The 17,705-nt window shown below is 38.9% G+C and overlaps 1 protein-coding gene across 1 annotated transcript in view; it reads left to right on the top strand.

Moving 5' to 3' along the window:
- Positions 1 to 17,705, top strand: part of RAB27A (RAB27A, member RAS oncogene family) — a 77,841-nt gene that overhangs the window by 32,185 nt on the left and 27,951 nt on the right. The window contains exon 3 of the mRNA XM_080807400.1: positions 15,127 to 15,301. Coding sequence (XP_080663526.1) covers positions 15,149 to 15,301 — 153 coding nt within the window. The 5' untranslated portion in view covers positions 15,127 to 15,148. The remainder of the gene's footprint in view (positions 1 to 15,126; positions 15,302 to 17,705) is intronic.

Genomic DNA, 17,705 nt, shown 5'->3' with positions numbered 1-17,705 from the left:
TAACTTATTTATTTCATAACTAGAAGTTTATACCTTTTGACTCCCTTCACCCATTTTACCCACCCCCTCTTCCCTGCTTTTGGCAATCACCAATCTGTATCCATGAGCTTGTTTTTTTTTTTTTTTTTTTTAATTCCACATGTAAGTGAGATCATATGGTGTTTGTTTTTCCCTGTCTGACTTATTTCACTTAGCATAATATCCTCAAGGTCCATTCATGTTGTCACAAATGGCAAGATTTCCTTTTTTTTTTTTTTTCAAGGATTTTATTTATTTATTTGACAGACAGATCACAAGTAGAAGACAGGCAGGCAGAGAGAGTGGTGGAAGCAGGCTCCCCGCTGAGCAGAGAGCCCGATGCTGGGCTCTGTCCCAGGACTGAGATCATGACCTGAGCGGAAGGCAGAGGCTTAACCCACTGAGCCATCCAGACACCCAAGGTTTCCTTTTTTATGGGTGTGTGTGTGTGTGTGTGTGTGTGTGCGCATGTATGTATCTATCCCATTTTCTTTATCATTCACCTGTTGATGGATATTTAGGTTGTTTCCTTACCTTTTTTTTTTTTTTTTTAAGATTTTATTTATTTATTTATTTGACAGAGAGAGAGAGAGAGAGATCACAAGTAGGCAGAGAGAGAGGGGAAGCAGGCTCCCTGCTGAGCAGAGAGCCCAGATTCGGGGCTTGATCCCAGGACTCTGGGATCATGACCTGAGCCGAAGGCTGAGGCTTTAACCCACTGAGCCACCCAGGCGCCCCCGGTTGTTTCCTTATCTTTTTTTTTTTTTTTTTTTTTTTTTTTAAGATTTTATTTATTTATTTGACAGTCAGAAATCACAAGTAGGCAGAGAAGCAGGCAGAGAGAGAGAGAGGAGGAAGCAGGCTCCCCGCTGAGCAGAGAGCCCGACATGGGGCTCGATCCCAAGACCCTGGGATCATGACCTGAGCCGAAGGCAGAGGCTTTAACCCGCTGAGCCACCCAGGCGCCCCCCGTTTCCTTATCTTAACTGTTTTAAATAATGCTGCAATTCACATGGGGTACACATATTTTTTTGAGTTAGTTTTTTCATTTTCTTTGACAAATATCAGAAGTGGAATTACTGGGTTATATGGTTGTTCTATTTTTAATTTTTTGAGGAAACTCGGTACTGTTTTACACAGTAAATTGGTTGTACCAATTTACATTCCTACCAATAGTCTAGGAAGGCTGGCTTTTCTCCACATCTTCATCAAGTTATCTTTTGTCTTTTTGATAATAGCCATTCAGCAGGTATGAGGTGATACCTCATTGTGGTACTGATTAGCCTTTCCTTGATGATAAGTGATGTTGGGTGTCTTTTCATGTATCTGTTGGCCCTCTGTAAGTCTTCTGTGGAAAAATGTCTATTCAGGTCCTCTGCCCATTTTTAAATCAGGTTATTTGTTTTTCTTCAATGTTGAGTTGTATGACTTCTTTATGTATTTTGGATATCAACCTCTTATCAGGTATATATGACTTGCAAATAATTTCTCCCATTTAGTAGGTTGCCATTTCATTTTGTTGATGGTTTCCTCCACGGAGCAGAAGTATTTCAGTGTTTTTGAAAGGACTACGTTGTGGGATGCCTGGATTGCTCAGTTGGTTAAGCAGCCCACTCTTGATTTTGACTCAAGACATGATCTCAGGGTCCTGGGACTGAGCTCAGCAGTGAGCCTGCTTGTCCCTCTCCCTCTGCTCCCCACCCTGCTCATGCATTCTTTCTCTCTCTCAAAGGTTGTTGTATGGTAGAAATATTTACTGATGTTTTTTGCCTTTTTTTTTTTTTTTTCTGGAACTCATGAGCCTGAGGTCAAGACCTAAGGTGAGATCAAGAGTCAGACTTAATTGACTGAGCCACCCAGGTTCCCCTACAGATGTTTTAAATTCAGGACCAACTTGTACCAGTATGCTGCCTCTTCATTAATATTATGGGAAAACCAAAACTAACACAGTATTGAGAAGCATTTGTATTCCTGAAATGGCTCTATTCCCAGGAATAGATAGAAGAAAGCTCTTTTCCTTATTGGAAAAGTAGAAGTTCTTGAGGACACAGCAGCTCTTGAACTTACTAAGGAGGGTCCAATACCTTGAAGTGAACATGGCAGCTCACCGTGTTACCAAAAAATGTGCATTCATTGACCGGCATTATTGGTGTGAGGTCAGGTGCTGCACTCACAAACTGGAGTTTGGGAAAAATACCTGGAGACAAGAGACAAGAAAGCCAGAAAGGGGAAAAGGAGAGTAGAGAGGTCATGGCACAGGGGTAATTATTAGAACAAGGCTGTTAGAACCCAACATGGGGAGATTGTAGGGTGGAGGTTAGACTGTGGAAAAGAAAGCCAGTTGTGAAGTGTTGGAATCCTGTGTGTGTTAGTAAGCCGCCATGTACCTTGGGAGCATATTCCTGGGAGCTGAGAATAGCTGTGCTGTGATGTGACCAACCCAAGGTGAGGGGGTGGGGCAGGCAGGACGAGGGAAAAGTGGAACTATATCTGGTGCATTGTAGTAGCCATCGTAGGCATCTGTATACCAAACCAACAGCTCAGTTTAGCCTTTGGGGTAGGACACGTGGGATGGGAGCTCTCAAGGTCCAAAGTTCCTGTAAGTGTGAGGGTACGAGCATGTCTCATCGCAGAAAAGTTAAAGTATGGTTCCTGTCCTTTGCTGAAGAAATCGGTGAAATGATTAAAATATAGTATAAAAAAATCATACTTACAAAACACAGTGAAAATAATATCCTGTTGTGCAAACGGTTAGGTCTGGAAAGACAGGGTGGTGATATATATTCTGGACACACTTTCTCTATAGGGTGAATAAATACAGAGTGCTCACATTCTCATTTTTTAAAAAGGGACTGATAAGGGAGCTCCTCTCTTCCCTAGTTATTTTCAACTCCAGGATCATTATCTAATTGTTTTTATTATTTGGACAGTGATCCTCAATAGATCTTGCTTGTAATTTGTAAGTTCTTTTACCATCTTAAAATTTTTCTTGGAATGAAAGAAGCATCATCACTACTTCACAAAGTGAAGTGGTTTGCTTCTTGATTCGATGTGTTTCTCCTGACAAATTAACACCTTTCCTGTGTGGCAGCACACATACACAAAACTGAAAGCAGGTGAGATGCAAGAGAGAGCCAGTCTGCGCTGGTCGAAGGTCTCACCACACATGTGCCATGCTCAGGGAGGATAAGGCTTGACAGAACTCCTGACTCCATTTCTAAGTGAAAAATGAAAATGTGTTGTGTGTGTTTTGCTATCTTGGAAATGTACATTCCAATATCAAGTCCTTTGTGTGCTGCTTGATTTGTCACCCTTATAGCCCTGGCTGGGGTAGCAGCACTGTCACTTTTAGTATTTCTGCCTTTTAGTCCCAGGCCCCAGACTTTGATGGCACCCTGACATAGCCAAATGCCGCCATTTGGGGTGTTAAGAGCAGAATTCCGTCTGTCAACCAGCTGGGCTCACAGCTATCCCATCTTCCATGTAGCTTACGTCACTCCTCCATTTCTATTTTCGGAAAATATTTTCACTACATTCTTTGAGAGTTTTGTGAAGTGTCAGTGTCGTTCTTAAGGTATTGGGGAAAAAGCACCAGGCTTAAAAAACACAAGATCAGTGTTCAAGCTTTAATCTGTTGTAATTGTAAGAAGAGCTGTGACATATCGATATCCTTTGGGCATTTTGCTTCTCACTCTACCCAGGTAGGTGGTGGTATCCTGTTGTTTGAACACATAAGACCTTGACTCCGATGTCTGTTAAAACCATCTTCTGTGTATGTATAAAAAGCAACCACTGCATGGGAGTAGACTTTACAGAATTTTGCACTTGTATCAAATTCTTGGAGATTTTCCAGGATCATGGTGTCATTAAGAAGCATATTGAGCCATGGGTTGGACATTGCAGTCACATATGGTTGTGCCCATTATGGGGCTGCTTTCACATTGTTTGACATCTTACTCAGCAAACCAAATAGCCACTCCTATTGTTACAGTATAGCCCATATTTTATAAATGACATATTCTATAGTGTGCCCTTTCCCTATTACCTTGTATCTATAAAACAAGAGGTACTTATCACACACTGCGTAATTTAACAACCAGTGTTTACTTTCCACAAATTGCTATAAACACTCATATTCTGATCCTAAAACAGGCTTGGGCAACAAATAACATCTTTTAAGTAAATGAATCAATCAATGGTCTCCATAAATTAAAAAACAACAACAAAACAACTGGTATATTATTTGAGTCATTCCACAATGGTCTTAGAGAAGAACACTTCTCTGTTTGCAAGAATAATTTGTGTCCCCTTCTTCCCTAATGTGTAGTTGCTTATATTATTTGTTTACTGTGTTATGTTGCTCACCTACTGAGGTTGATGGTAACATTGTAGAAATAATGGGTCAAGTCCTGGATTGAGACTGTTTAATTTTTCTTTACCCTCATCTTTTTCTTTGATACTCATAAAAGATTTGCAAATGTCTGGAGGAAGCTTTTACAAGTGAAGATATGTATGGATGTCCTGCTAGTATTTGGAAATGTATATTTAATGGTATTTACAGGTCGTTTTATTTTTTCTCTGAATAACTTGCTGTGTTGGAATATCATCATCTGCTACAAGATAGTCTTTTTACTTTGTTTAAATGGGGGTAAATGATGAGGGGAGTAGGGAGAGGGTGGTTGGGTTATGGACATTGTGGAGGGTATGTGCTATGGTGAATGCTTTAAAATGTATAAGCCGATGATTCACAGGCCTGTAGCCCTGGGACAAATAATACATTATATGCTAATAAAAATAAAAAAAATAAATGGGGAGAATGAAATATTCCTATGTAGCAGGAACATTTATAATTACTAAGCCAAATGATATGCAAATTTAGATCCTGTCAGTTTTTAGCCAAGAACATCTCTCCTCACTTTTAGGCCAGATCCATGATATTTCTACAAACACTATACTGATAGGAATACATCTATGAATCATAGTTTATAGGTGAATATTTAATGCAGTTATGTGATCTCAATTTAGATAAAATCAAACTCATTCTTGAATAAGGAGACAAGAAAGAGCTAGATTCCAATTTCCTTCTATTTTTCAAAGCTGTTAGATTTCTATGTACTTCTCTCTACCCAGGATCTTTGCACAAACAAGACAAGTTCTCTGTTTATAATTTCAGCTATTCCACTCAAGGATAGGATAGAAACCTATCTACTCTTACCTAGACCAGAATTTGAGAAGCAGCAGCTCACATGCACAGAGGGCAGAGGCAGTCACCTATTATGGAAATGGGGAGCCCCACTATTGAGCAGGACACATGTTGTTTTTGTAGTGAAAGTAGATGTGTTTGACTTTGGGTATAGGAATTGCAGTGATCTAAGACAGTTGTAGCCAGGGCTTATTTGATAAACACAAGTCCCTGCTCCTGTCTTGGTACATTTTAAAATGCCTTTCCTGTACTGCCCCACTTTGTATGATTTCTCTTCCCCTTTTCTGCTGTTGCTATGAAATGTGTCCTTCAGAATGCCAGGAATGGGGGTCAACAATGGTGCCATAAACAAAACAAGAAAAGCCTACTTCTTTTTAACATTAAATTTAAAAAACACTGATAGACTTTATTCTGTGCCAGTCATTGGTATGTGAATATCTTTCTCGAAATGAATCCTTGAATAAGAGGACATTAATATGTATGACAGAACATGAGGCAATATAGTTCTCAAAAATGCTGATGTTTTGTGTTTTATCTGAAAAGTAATAGTTATATTCACATTTTCCTATTTCTACATAGAAAATCACTTTAAGCAAGACAAGTGAGGTCCATAAGCTCTCTAGGCATACTGTAATATTTCGTTAACCTTTCTAAGAAATTCAAAATACTGTCCAGCAAAAATTATTTACAATATACACCATGCTTCTCTATTAAAGCTTTCTGTTTCTTCTCTGTTGAGCTTTACATTTTTATTCCTTTTGCATCTTTATATGCCTGCCAGATGTATGACTTGAGCACTTATTGCAGGGAAAAAGCAATAGGGGAATGTGAATTTTGATGTCCTGTTGTGTTATGTTTACAAGGGAAGATTAAAATGTTCTTGAGGATTGGCTTTTCTTGAAAACCCAAAGAAGTGGTTATAGTCATTAGGAGAACATAGATGGGGATCTGGCTAAAAGTGTAAGGTTTCCATGTTGAGTATTGGCTTCCCATTGTGTTCTGGCACCAAGCACAGAGTAGGCATTAAAATAATACTTGATGAATGAAAGAGTGAGTGAATGAGCCCAAAGATGTATCCTTACAGAGAACTTCAGGTGGAACCACAGGAGATAATCCTGATTTGAGAAGAAAGCACCAAGTTCAATACCAAACAAATCTGTAGGGAGATGAAAAACATGATTTTTCTGCTCTCTCTCCGTTTTGAAGCCACAAGAGCCACAAGAAGGACTTACATAAAGAGGATACAGGAGATGGCACAAGGATCAACATACATAATTTCTTACATTTGCTATGACCAACAAGAGGCAGACATGCCCTCAGTTTAAGATCTGTCTCCTGGGAGGAACCCATCAGAAGGAGCTTTGTGACTGAGAGGCAGAAGTACAGGCCCTTCATCTCTACTTCCTGAGTGTAAGGCTTACTTATAAAGTAACTCATCTCTGTATCTGCTGGCACCACAGAAAACTTGGATTCCTGAATCAAAGCAACTATACCCGAGGTTCCTGGCTTTGAAAGAAGGAATACAGAGAGAACAGAAATCATGATACGTTAGAAAAGGATACGGGACTATAATTTAGGAGCCTAGGGATCTAGCCTAGCTCCATATCTAACCTGCTGATTGATTTTGTAATGTACACTTGTCTTCTCTGGGCTTCATTCAGTTTCCTCTTCTGGTAATTAAAGTATTCAACTTATGAATATTCTAGCTCTGAAATTGCAAAAAATCACACAGATAAAACTCAGTGTTAGATTGGAATGCTAAGATAGTTTTTGTGTCGGATGGCGACCTCTTAAGTGATTGCACCTAAATTGAATTTTTCCTGTGAATTTTCTAGAGGTTGAGGTACTGGATTAAATTAAGAGTAGATCACAAAATGACATGCCTTGCTGAGAACTTGATGAGGTTACTAGTAATAGTATATCTAAAGACAAGTTTCAATTATTAAACATTTGACATACACCAATTCAATGCACTAAAAGCTTTCCAGGGCTAATGTCACTTAATAATCATTGTTATCTCCATTTTATAGTTGAAAGAATGGAGGCTTAGTGTAAAGAACTCAGACCAGGTCACACACACAGTCAGAATTTGAACCCAGGCCTACTTCCCATCATATTAAGAAAACATCACTTTTTATGTAGTACAAGGTTTGTACAGACTGTTGAGTTTTCTTTAAGAATGATGTGCTGATAAAATAATATCATGCATGCCTAGTACTGTTTGTGGCACATGGTGGTTATTCAGTTAATATTATCTGTCCCTCTTTTTTTTGCTCTCTGTACTAAATATGGGTGATAGAGGGAAAATTTAGCTTTCAGGAAATGCCTGACCTATCTGAGGCAGTTTCAGAATGATACTGCCTCATGCTAGGGGATCCTAGGTTTGGAGTCTATGATTGACTTTCATAGGAAGCTTTATGGAGTATTTGGGCTAGGTGGTGTGTGTGGGGAGGGGTGGGGGGATGGTGGAGGGGTGGGGGGATGGTGGAGGGGGGAGTTTGGGGGGGATGATGGAGAGAGGGAGGGAGGGAGGGAGAGAAATCGAATTCCTTTGCTCTTAACTAAAACCACTCTCTTCTATCTTATTCCCTGAAGAACATTAAGATATGTTTTATATTTTTAAATAAGGAAGAAGATCATTGACTTCCTCTCAGCAGGCAATTATCACCACTTAGTCTATGTTGAGGAAGTGGGTGTTCCTTGCTTTCTATTGTTAATCTGGTGAGAGTGAGGGTGGAGAGCACTTTGAAAAAATATTTGTGTAGGGAGGAGAGATTGAAGTGAACTGAGTAAGAAAGTCTTTTGCAGGTCCCAAATTAGGGTCATAATTGACTTTTTAGAAGACATTTCCTTGAGGTATCTCAGATGCCACTTCCTGAAGGAGATACAGAATATAAAGAAGTAAACTTTGGTTCAAGTGCTCTTCATAGATGGTTATTTTTACTTTCATTAATTTTTAGTTTAGGGGCATAGTTCCTTCTTACAGTTCTAGGAAAGAATGTAATGTTGCCTGCATATTGACTGTAGGAGGCTAGATTGCAAGAAGGTGGTGCTAATGGCAGTTAATAGTTATACAGGATTTACCGTGTGCCAAACACTGTTCTAAACTCTTCATGTTTACATTAACTCAGTCCTTACAACAGCCTCTGAGATAGGTTTACCACTTCATCAGTTCTAAAATGTGTTGATGGTTGCTTTGTGATCTTGCTAGAGGATGCTAATGACAGATTTTTCACATAACTATCTCCAGTGCTATCTCATTTAGTAACAGTTGAAAGATGTCGTGAGTTATAAGACTGTGAAATGTAGGGGCGCCTGGGTGGCTCAGTGGGTTAAAGCCTCTGCCTTCGGCTCAGGTCATGATCCCAGGATTCTGGGATTGAGCCCCGTGTCAGGCTTTCTGCTCAGCAGGGAGCCTTTCTTCCTCTCTCTCTTCCTACTTGTGATCTCTATCTGTCAAATAAATAAATAAAATCTTAAAAAAAGAAAAAAAAAGACTGTGAAATGTAGATGCACCCCAATTATAAAGAAGTTAAAATAAGAAAGCATATGCATGCTAGAATTAATAAAATAAAAATTAATTAAAAAATCATTCCCATTTTTATTTTTATTTATTTATTTTTAAAGATTTTATTTATTTGTTTGACAGATGGAGATCTCAAGTAGGGGGAGAGGTAGGCAGAGAGAGAGAGAGGAGGAAGCAGGCTCCCCACTGAGCAGAGAGCCCAAATGCCGGACTCAATCCCAGGACCCTGGGATCACGACCTGAGCTGAAGGCAGAGGCTTTAACCCACTGAGTCACCCAGGTGCCCCCATTCCCATGTTTAAAATGGGGAACCTGAGGTAAGAGGGATTACATTTTCTTTAAAAATTGTTTTTCTTTTATTTATTTTACAAAACTTTTATTTATCTATTTATTTGGAAGACAGAGCATGAAGAGGGAGGAGCAGAGGGAGAGGGACAGGCAGACTGAGTTGAGTGCAGAGTTCCAGGCTGGGGCCATTTCAGATCCCTGAGATCAGGACCTGAGCTGAAATCAAGAGTCAGTTGCTTAAGGGACTGAGCCACCCAGGCACACCAAGGGATTGAATTTTCTAAAGTGCAATGACTGGGGGGCACCTGGGTGGCTCAGTGGATTAAAGCTTCTGCCTTTGGCTCAGGTCATGATCCCAGGGTCCTGGGATCGAGCCCCAAATTGCGCTCTCTGCTTGGCCGAGAGCCTGCTTCCCTCTCTCTCTCTCTCTCTGCCTGCCTCTCTGCCTACTTGTGATCTCTCTGTCAAATAAATAAATAAAATCTTAAAAAAAAAAATAAAGTGAAATGACTGGATTCACATCCAGGTGATTTGGTTCTAGAGTCCATGTTCTTAACCTCCACTTTTTCTTGTCTCTCAACAATGTGCTGGGATTGAGCCCATGTTAGCATGTGAATAGACTGCCCAAGACCCACTTAACTTATCTTCTCATTGGGGCATTCATGATAGAATGGCACTGAGATCCTACTGAGAGAGGAAGTGTATCTGGTATGTAGCACCTTACTGTAGAGCTGTGGTAAGGATTGTGAAGTACTTGGTGTGTGGGCATCTGACCTTGGCTTCTGACCCATTTTTAACAAAAGTAATGCGATTGGGAAAAACCTTCATGAACTGACTTCTTAAGCATCAATAGGCTGGAATGCTCACTGTAAATAGTTCGCACAAAATGTTGTTTGGGTGTCCCAGATGTCAAATTCTGCACTGTGTGTTTTCAGTGTTTAACTTTCCACTCTAAAATGCCAACATAAAAATCATTTACGTTTTTTTCCATATTTGGGGATTGAAGTATTTTCTTTGTGGAAACGAGGCCCCTGAAATACCACTCAAGACTTGAATAACAAGAATAAGAAAGAAAAATAATTTTTTAAAAAAGATTTTATTTGTGTATTTGACAGAGATCACAAGTAAGCAGAGAGGCAGGGAGAGAGGGGAGGGGGGGGAAGCAGGCTCCCTGCTGAGCAGAGAGCCAGATGCAGGGCTTGATCCCAGGACCCTGAGATCATGACCTGAGCTGAAGGCAGAGTCTTAACCCACAGAGCCACCCATGCACCCTGAAACAAAAATAATTTTTTTTTAAGTTTATTTATTTATTTGACAGACAGAGATCACAAGTAGGCAGAGAGGCAGGCAGAGAGAGAGAGAGAGAGGGAAGCAGGCTCCCTGCTAAACAGAGAGCCCTATGCAGGGCTCGATCCCAGGACCCTGAGATCATGACCTGAGCCGAAGGCAGAGGCTTTAACCCACTAAGCCACCCATGCGCCCCCAAAATAATTTTTAACATGAAGAAGATGGTTCTATATGAAGACCTACCAGCAGTTGAAATTAACATTAAGTTTTCTTCATCTGGTGGTGATAAGCAGTGGTGAAACACATATGAGGGACTGTAGGATGGTTTTGGGGTTATAGTTTGTTATGCACAAGAATTATATTCTGCAGAAAGATGAATGGTTCCACTAATTCTGGGCTTTGACTAACTGGCTGCAAACTCCGATAAGAAGCTTGTCACCATCTATACCCTGCCCAAACCCTGAAAAATCCGTTACCAGTTTGAGGGCCTCCCTCCTTCCTGAGTCCTTTTATTTCCTTGCAGCTTCCTTACTTTTTAGAATTCTGGTCTCTGTTAACCCAGACTAGCCTCATCATTGTGATTAATTTAGGTGACACTTTACATAGCTTCCAAATTTGCTACAGGTTTTCATTTACTCGAAATCTTTATTGTATTGTTGGATCATGGATTAATGTTTTGCTGCCAGGTCCCTGAGATAAAATGAATGGTGGAGTTGTCAACCAAGGAAGTTTCTGTCACTCATCACACCTTTTCCTAGTATTTATCATATTCTTCTCTGGCAGCGTACCTGTACTCCTGTCTCCCGACCTGTTTACTGTTCCCTAACATATACAAACTGTTCAAGTGTAGAAAGAAACTGTATCGTGGTAGAGATAAATTTGGTGGTATAGACTATCTGCAACTGAAGTAATCATAAGTAAAAATTTAAGTTTTTTGGTTCAGCATGTGTTTAAAGAACCAGACCATTGCTTTTTGTGCTTCTGTTTATCATTTTATATTTCTAGTCTTGAACTCTTTGAACATTGGATTAGTCAACTTGGACTGGTTTGAATCCGTTTTTAATCAGTCTAAGATAGTAAAAACAATTTTATAGATGGCATGAATTAGTTAATAGCAGTTAGATAAAATTAGAGGAAGTATGACCTAGTTGGAGAGATTTAACTGGTCAGCACTAACTTGACTCAGTAAAATATACCCTGAACCAAATGAACCTCATGTGAGCCAGTCAGAATATGCCTTCCAGGTCAGAACTTATTTGAGCTAGGTAAAACTAGTTTGAAGCAGTTTGAGCTACTGAAACCAGACCCAAGTAATTTTCTTTTCTTTTCTTTTTTTTTTTTTTAAGATTTTATTTATCTATTTGACACAGAGAGAGATCACAAGCAGCCAGACAGGCAGGAAAAAAGGGGGGGGAAGCAGGCTCCCCCCTGAGCAGAGAGCCCGATCGGGACTTGACCCCAGGACCCTGAGACCATGACCTGAGCTGAAGGCAGAGGCTTTAACCCACTGAGCCACCTAGGTGCCCCGACTCAAGTAATTTTCATTAGCTGTATTTAGTTTTAGTCAAAGTGGCTTTAGATCAGCCAGAAATAGTTTTGTGGGTATAACCTCTTTGAACTTGACTCTTTCATTCTGAACTAAAATGAACCATTCAGATTTTTTTTGAACTAGTATGAGTTTAGTAGAATGGACTGCAGTGTTTTATGCAGATTTGAACCTGCTTTTAGGCTGGTCATAACTTCTTTTGCAATAGTCATGTCAATTTAAAATGAAAATGTTTTAAATCAGCCAAAAAAGATTAAAATTACTTTGAAAGTGGTCTGTGTTGACTCAGCAAATGACTCTGAGCCAGTCAGAATTCCTTTGTGCTAGAAATATGTTTTGAACTACTCAGAGACAATTTCAGAGATTCTGCTAGGTCTTCAGGGCCAGTCTGGTCTGTCCAGAATGGGGTAAAAAGGGTGAGCTAACATTTACTGAGTATCCAGCATATGCCAAGCACTGTGTTGGGTGCTTCACAAAGTATCTTGTTTAATCTTTAGAACAATGGCGTGAAGGAGTGTATAGTATCTTCTTTTTCATAGGATGGAAACCTGAATCCAAGACTCAGAGACATCTGAGGTATGTGGGAGACATGGAATTTAGCCCAGCTCAGCTTGACTTTGGAAGTCATGTGTTTCCTAGTAGGCTACTTTGTATGATATCATACCTGGTCACCTTTAAGCCCAACATGCATTTGTGGAAGTGTGAGTAATACACAGTAAGCTTGGAGGTAGACAGGGCATTGAACCTGGAGTTAAAGGATTTGTATTCTAGACTGTGCAAATGAGCTAACATTTATGGGTTCTACTTCATCCTTTGGAAAACTGAACCCAGAAAGTGAGAGGTCTGGACGTTTATTTTCAGATTAACGAGGCAGATTGCCTAGAGGTATGAACTGAAGAGTGCAAACTATGATTAATATTGATGGTGATATTTATATACCTTCAGTAGTGGTATTTGGTTTGTTATGTTTGTTACGTGTGTTTATGATGTCTTGATTTGGGAAAAAACTGTCATGTCTTACTGTCAATATGAATAGAAAAACCCACAAAGAAAATTTTAAGATTTATATGTGTAATTCTTCTCCCATGATAACTAACCACAGTAAATTTTGGTGCAGCCAATATAGTTTGATCTGTTTTTGAATTCCATTCAAGTAGATTTAGAGAATTCTAGAAAAGTGATGCCATTGGTGACAGCATTTTCTCCTATACCTTAAATGATATAAAAACATTGATGTAGGAATGACTACCCTTTGTTCAAATTAAAAGTAAAGAGTAAGTAAGGTAACCACAGTGTTGTCTTGTATCATTCTCATTGCAGAATTTGGAGTTGCTTTCTGCTTCTTCATTTATTTTTAGAGGAACCTCCAAAATGATTAAACATTATCTGGACCTGCTTTTCAATTCTTAGCTCTAATTAATGAATAACTTGGAGCTAAATGAGATCCTATGATATGACGTACTAGAATATTTATTTGTACCCTGTTGGGCATCCTCTAGAGAGGAATTCTGTTATATACCATTAATATTGGCAACTTAAACCGGTGAATACAGAAGCTATAATATAGGGAAGCCATTATCTGTGAAGTGTCATTTTTTATAGTTTGCAAATAGAATTATGAATGTTTGTGGAGTCTCTGCCCTTATGAGCTGACTAGCCATATCTGAGTATTAGGTTCCAGATCTTTGCTGAGGCAGTATGAGGAAGTAAATTGCAGCGGCTCTTGGGGGTCAGCGTTCAGGAATTTTGAGCATAAGGTGAGTCATCAAATTGAGGATGGGGTGGGGGGAGGAACCCTTGAAAATCAATAAGTGTCCTTCCTTGAGCTTTTGTTAATTTTGAGGATCTATAGAAATAATCCTATAGGAAGCATTGAGAATTGTAAAGTTTCCCAGTGTGAGGCTGGGTGAAATTAGACATTGAGAGGAAAATCAGCAGTATCTAATGTAGGGCATCTAATGTGTGTGGGTGATGGGTGGATGTGTGAATATGCATGTTTGAATGACATGTGGAGTTGTCAGTGGAGGTGGGATAGCTGATTATTTCCCTGATTTTTCTGGAGGGTTTATTGGTATTAGAAATGTAAGCATAAAAAGAAGTAAGCCTTCCCTGGAGACAGACTACATTTTCAGCTGGACTGATATTTTGAGTAGTTGGAATCTATTTAGAGAATAAAAATAAGTCATGAAAAGTGTTCATTGAAAAAAGATAAAAATTACCATGGTTATTAGGTCTTGTTGGTAAAAACAAGAATTTTTCTTCTCTAAGGCAGACTTTCATTTTAGTCAATATCTAAGACCTGAATTGGTAGCATTTCTTGTGTGAGTACCGAGGCAAGTATAGAGAGATGAGTATTTTGTAATGGAACTGTGATCTCTGGATAGTGACTGGCCAAATCTGGAACTTAGCTCCCAGAGGAGCAGTGGTATTCTGAAAAGTCTGACTTAATATGCAGTATATCATCATCATCATCATCATCATCATCATCAAGATAAGGAAGCCACAGGGGGGCCTGGGTGGCTCAGTGGGTTAAGCCTCTGCCTTCGGCTCAGGTCATGATCTCAGGGTCCTGGGATCGAGTCCCACATCGGGCTCTCTGCTCGGAAGGGAGCCTGCTTCCTCTTCTCTCTCTCTGCCTACTTGTGATCTCTCTCTCTGTCAAATGAATAAACAAAATCTTAAAAAAAAAAATAAGGAAGCCACAGCCAAATTTTACTTGTGAATTTAGCATAGTCTTTGAAGGAACTATAATGACCTTTGAAAATGAATAGGATAAGTGAAATTGCCTAGATGTCCTAGTAAAAGAGAAAAACCAAGGATCTAGCACTAGGAGACTTTGAAAAAGAAAGGGGAATTGGAACCACTTGTACTCTAAGAATTATTATTATTCCTGTAACATTCTCCTTCCTTCTTTCTTTTTTGAAGTTGTTATTCTGTGTGATCTGCATGTAAGACTTAGTGCTGGTTATCTTCTTAATTTTTTTTCGGACTTGGAATTTTTGTCTTAATGGTACTATAATATGCACATTAAATTTAAATTAAACTGTTATTTGTTATTTTAGTAATATCTCATCTAGCAAATTATTAGGTCCTTGGGGGCAGTGAATACTATCTAATCCTCTTCACAGAACCCTTTGGCATATAGGTGTCACACAGTACTTATTGAGCTGGGTATTAATATAACTCACCTTATTCACGGAAGATGCTAATATTTCTTAATGGCTTTTTAGTAAATATGCATTTGTTTATATTTTACAGGTGAACCACTGAGTTCTTCATTATGTCTGATGGCGACTACGATTACCTCATCAAGTTTTTGGCTTTAGGAGACTCTGGAGTAGGGAAGACCAGTGTACTTTACCAGTACACAGATGGTAAATTTAACTCCAAATTTATCACGACAGTGGGCATTGATTTCAGGGAAAAGAGAGTGGTAAGTTCTATATAAAAAACGTGATCTCTGAATCGATTTGCCTGTCTGTCTAGTTTATTTTGTAGGAATTAGAAGGACAAAGTTTGGAATATAAAATTGAAGGGTACATGTGAAAGTGTATTATGTTCAGTCTAGGAAATGTGATTTAAAAGGTTGTGCGGAAGAACCTTTAGTATAAAACCAATGAGACGAAAGTGAAGATTTCTTTTAATTTTCCCTTGATACCCTTTTGACATGCATGTTCCCCCAGAACACCTCAAAGTTATTTGTCTACATTTGTTATGAAGCCTACAAACCACCCTAGCATTCTGCTCCTGTTTTGTGGACTATTTCTTCTACCTTTGATGTCATTTTTAATAGCCTTTGTCTTAATTCAATCCCACATGGAACACTAAGTGGCAGACTCATCACTCCTGCCAGGAAGGTGAGGTTGGCATGGGAGTGAGAATGCCACTAGTATATGTTGACCTGGGAAGTAACCAAGGGAACAGGGAGGTTCTACTGGATGGTGAAGGAAGAGGCTCTTTTTTCCTTTCTTTAAGGGACTGTAGGGCTGAAAGTTATGCTGGTAGAGGACAGGGGAGGAGGTCACTGTATCAGAGTTGCAGAGAGAAGATGGCCTTCATCATCAACTATATTTCTTGCTGAAAAACTGACTGTTACCATGAAGCAGGTCAACAAGTGGCCAAGAGACAAAGATCTTTCAATGGATCATATTCTACCTGGAAAAGATAAATGGTCTCTGGCTTCTAGGATAGAAGAATTCATTCCCTCTTACTCACTTGAGGTTTTTTCTTCCAGTGCCAGAGAATCTTACAAAGACTCAGACCCACTGAGTAAGAATAGGATTTCATTAAATTTTTAGTATTGACATATAATTGCTAGAATCAGTATATATGTATGTGATTATATTTATTCCCATTTTATAAACTTGTTTTTAAAAAATCACTTTATTGACATAATTCACATGACATAAAATTCACCCATTGAAAGTGTACCAAAAAAAGTGGGTTTTAATATATTCACAGTTGTGCCCTTTAGCAGTCATTCCCCATTTATCCTCCTGCTAGCCACTAATCTATTCTCCATGGATTTAACTTTTCTGGACATATCCCATAAATGGAATCATACAATATGTGGCCTTTTCTGTCTGGCTTCTTTCACTTAGCATAATGTTTTCAAGGTTCATCCATGTTGTGGCATGTATCATAACTTCATTCTTTTGTATGACCAAATAATATTCCATTGTATTGATATGCCACATTTTACCTATTCATCCATTGATAGACGTTTGGGTTGGTTTACTTTTCGGCTATAATGAATAATGCTTCCATTAACCATCATATACATTTTTTGTGTAGACTTATGTTTTCAGGTCTCTTGGGTATATACCTAGGCATGGAATTGATTTGCCATATGATAACTCTCTATTTAACTTTGAGTAACTTCCAGATTTTTCTAAAGATGCTGCACCATTTTACGTTCTTACCAGCAATGTTGGAGTTTTCCATTTTCATCATATCCTCACCAATTCTTGTTATTGTCTATTTGATTATAGCCATTCTGGTGAGTGTGAAGTGGTATCTCATTATAAGTTTGACATAAATTTCCCTGATGACAGATGTTTTTGAGCAATCATTTCTTTCTTGTGCTTTATTAGCCATTTGTATATCATCTTTGGAGAAATGTCTATTCTGATTATTTGCTGGTTTTGAAATGGGCCGTCTTTTTATTCCTTAATTTAAAGAGTTTTAAAAATATACTCTGGGGGCGCCTGGGTGGCTCAGTGGGTTAAAGCCTCTGCCTTCGGCTCGGGTCATGATCCCAGGGTCCTGGGATCGAGCCCCACATCGGGCTCTCTGCTCAGCAGGGAGCCTGCTTCCCTTCCTCTCTCTCTGCCTGCCTCTCTGCCTACTTGTGATCTCTGTCTGTCAAATAAATGAATAAAATCTTTAAAAAAAATATATATATATACACTCTGGATAAAAGTTCTATATATGGACAAATATATATTTATGGATATATATATATGGATAAATATATTCTGGATAAATTATATATATATGTATATATATATAATTTATATATATAATTATAGCCCTTATAACCCTTATGTTTAGGTCTATGATCCATTTTGGGTTAATTTTTATATATTGTGTGAAGGGGGTCCAACTTTTTTCTTTGCATGGGGGTATCCAGTTGTACCAGCAGCATTTATTGCAAAGACTATGCTTTCCCCCATGAACGGTCTTGATGCAGTTGTTGAAAATCAGTTGACCATAAATGTTTATTTTTGGACCCTCAATTCTGTTCCATTCATATAGATGTTTATCCTTAAGCCAGTACTTATCTTGATTGCTTCTGCTTTGTACAAAGTTTTGAAATTGGGAAGCATGAGTCCTCC

The sequence above is a fragment of the Martes martes genome, assembly GCF_963455335.1.
Source record: "Martes martes genome assembly, chromosome: 7".
Classification (NCBI taxonomy): Eukaryota; Metazoa; Chordata; class Mammalia; order Carnivora; family Mustelidae; genus Martes; species Martes martes.
This window is presented reverse-complemented; position numbering and strand designations above follow the sequence as displayed.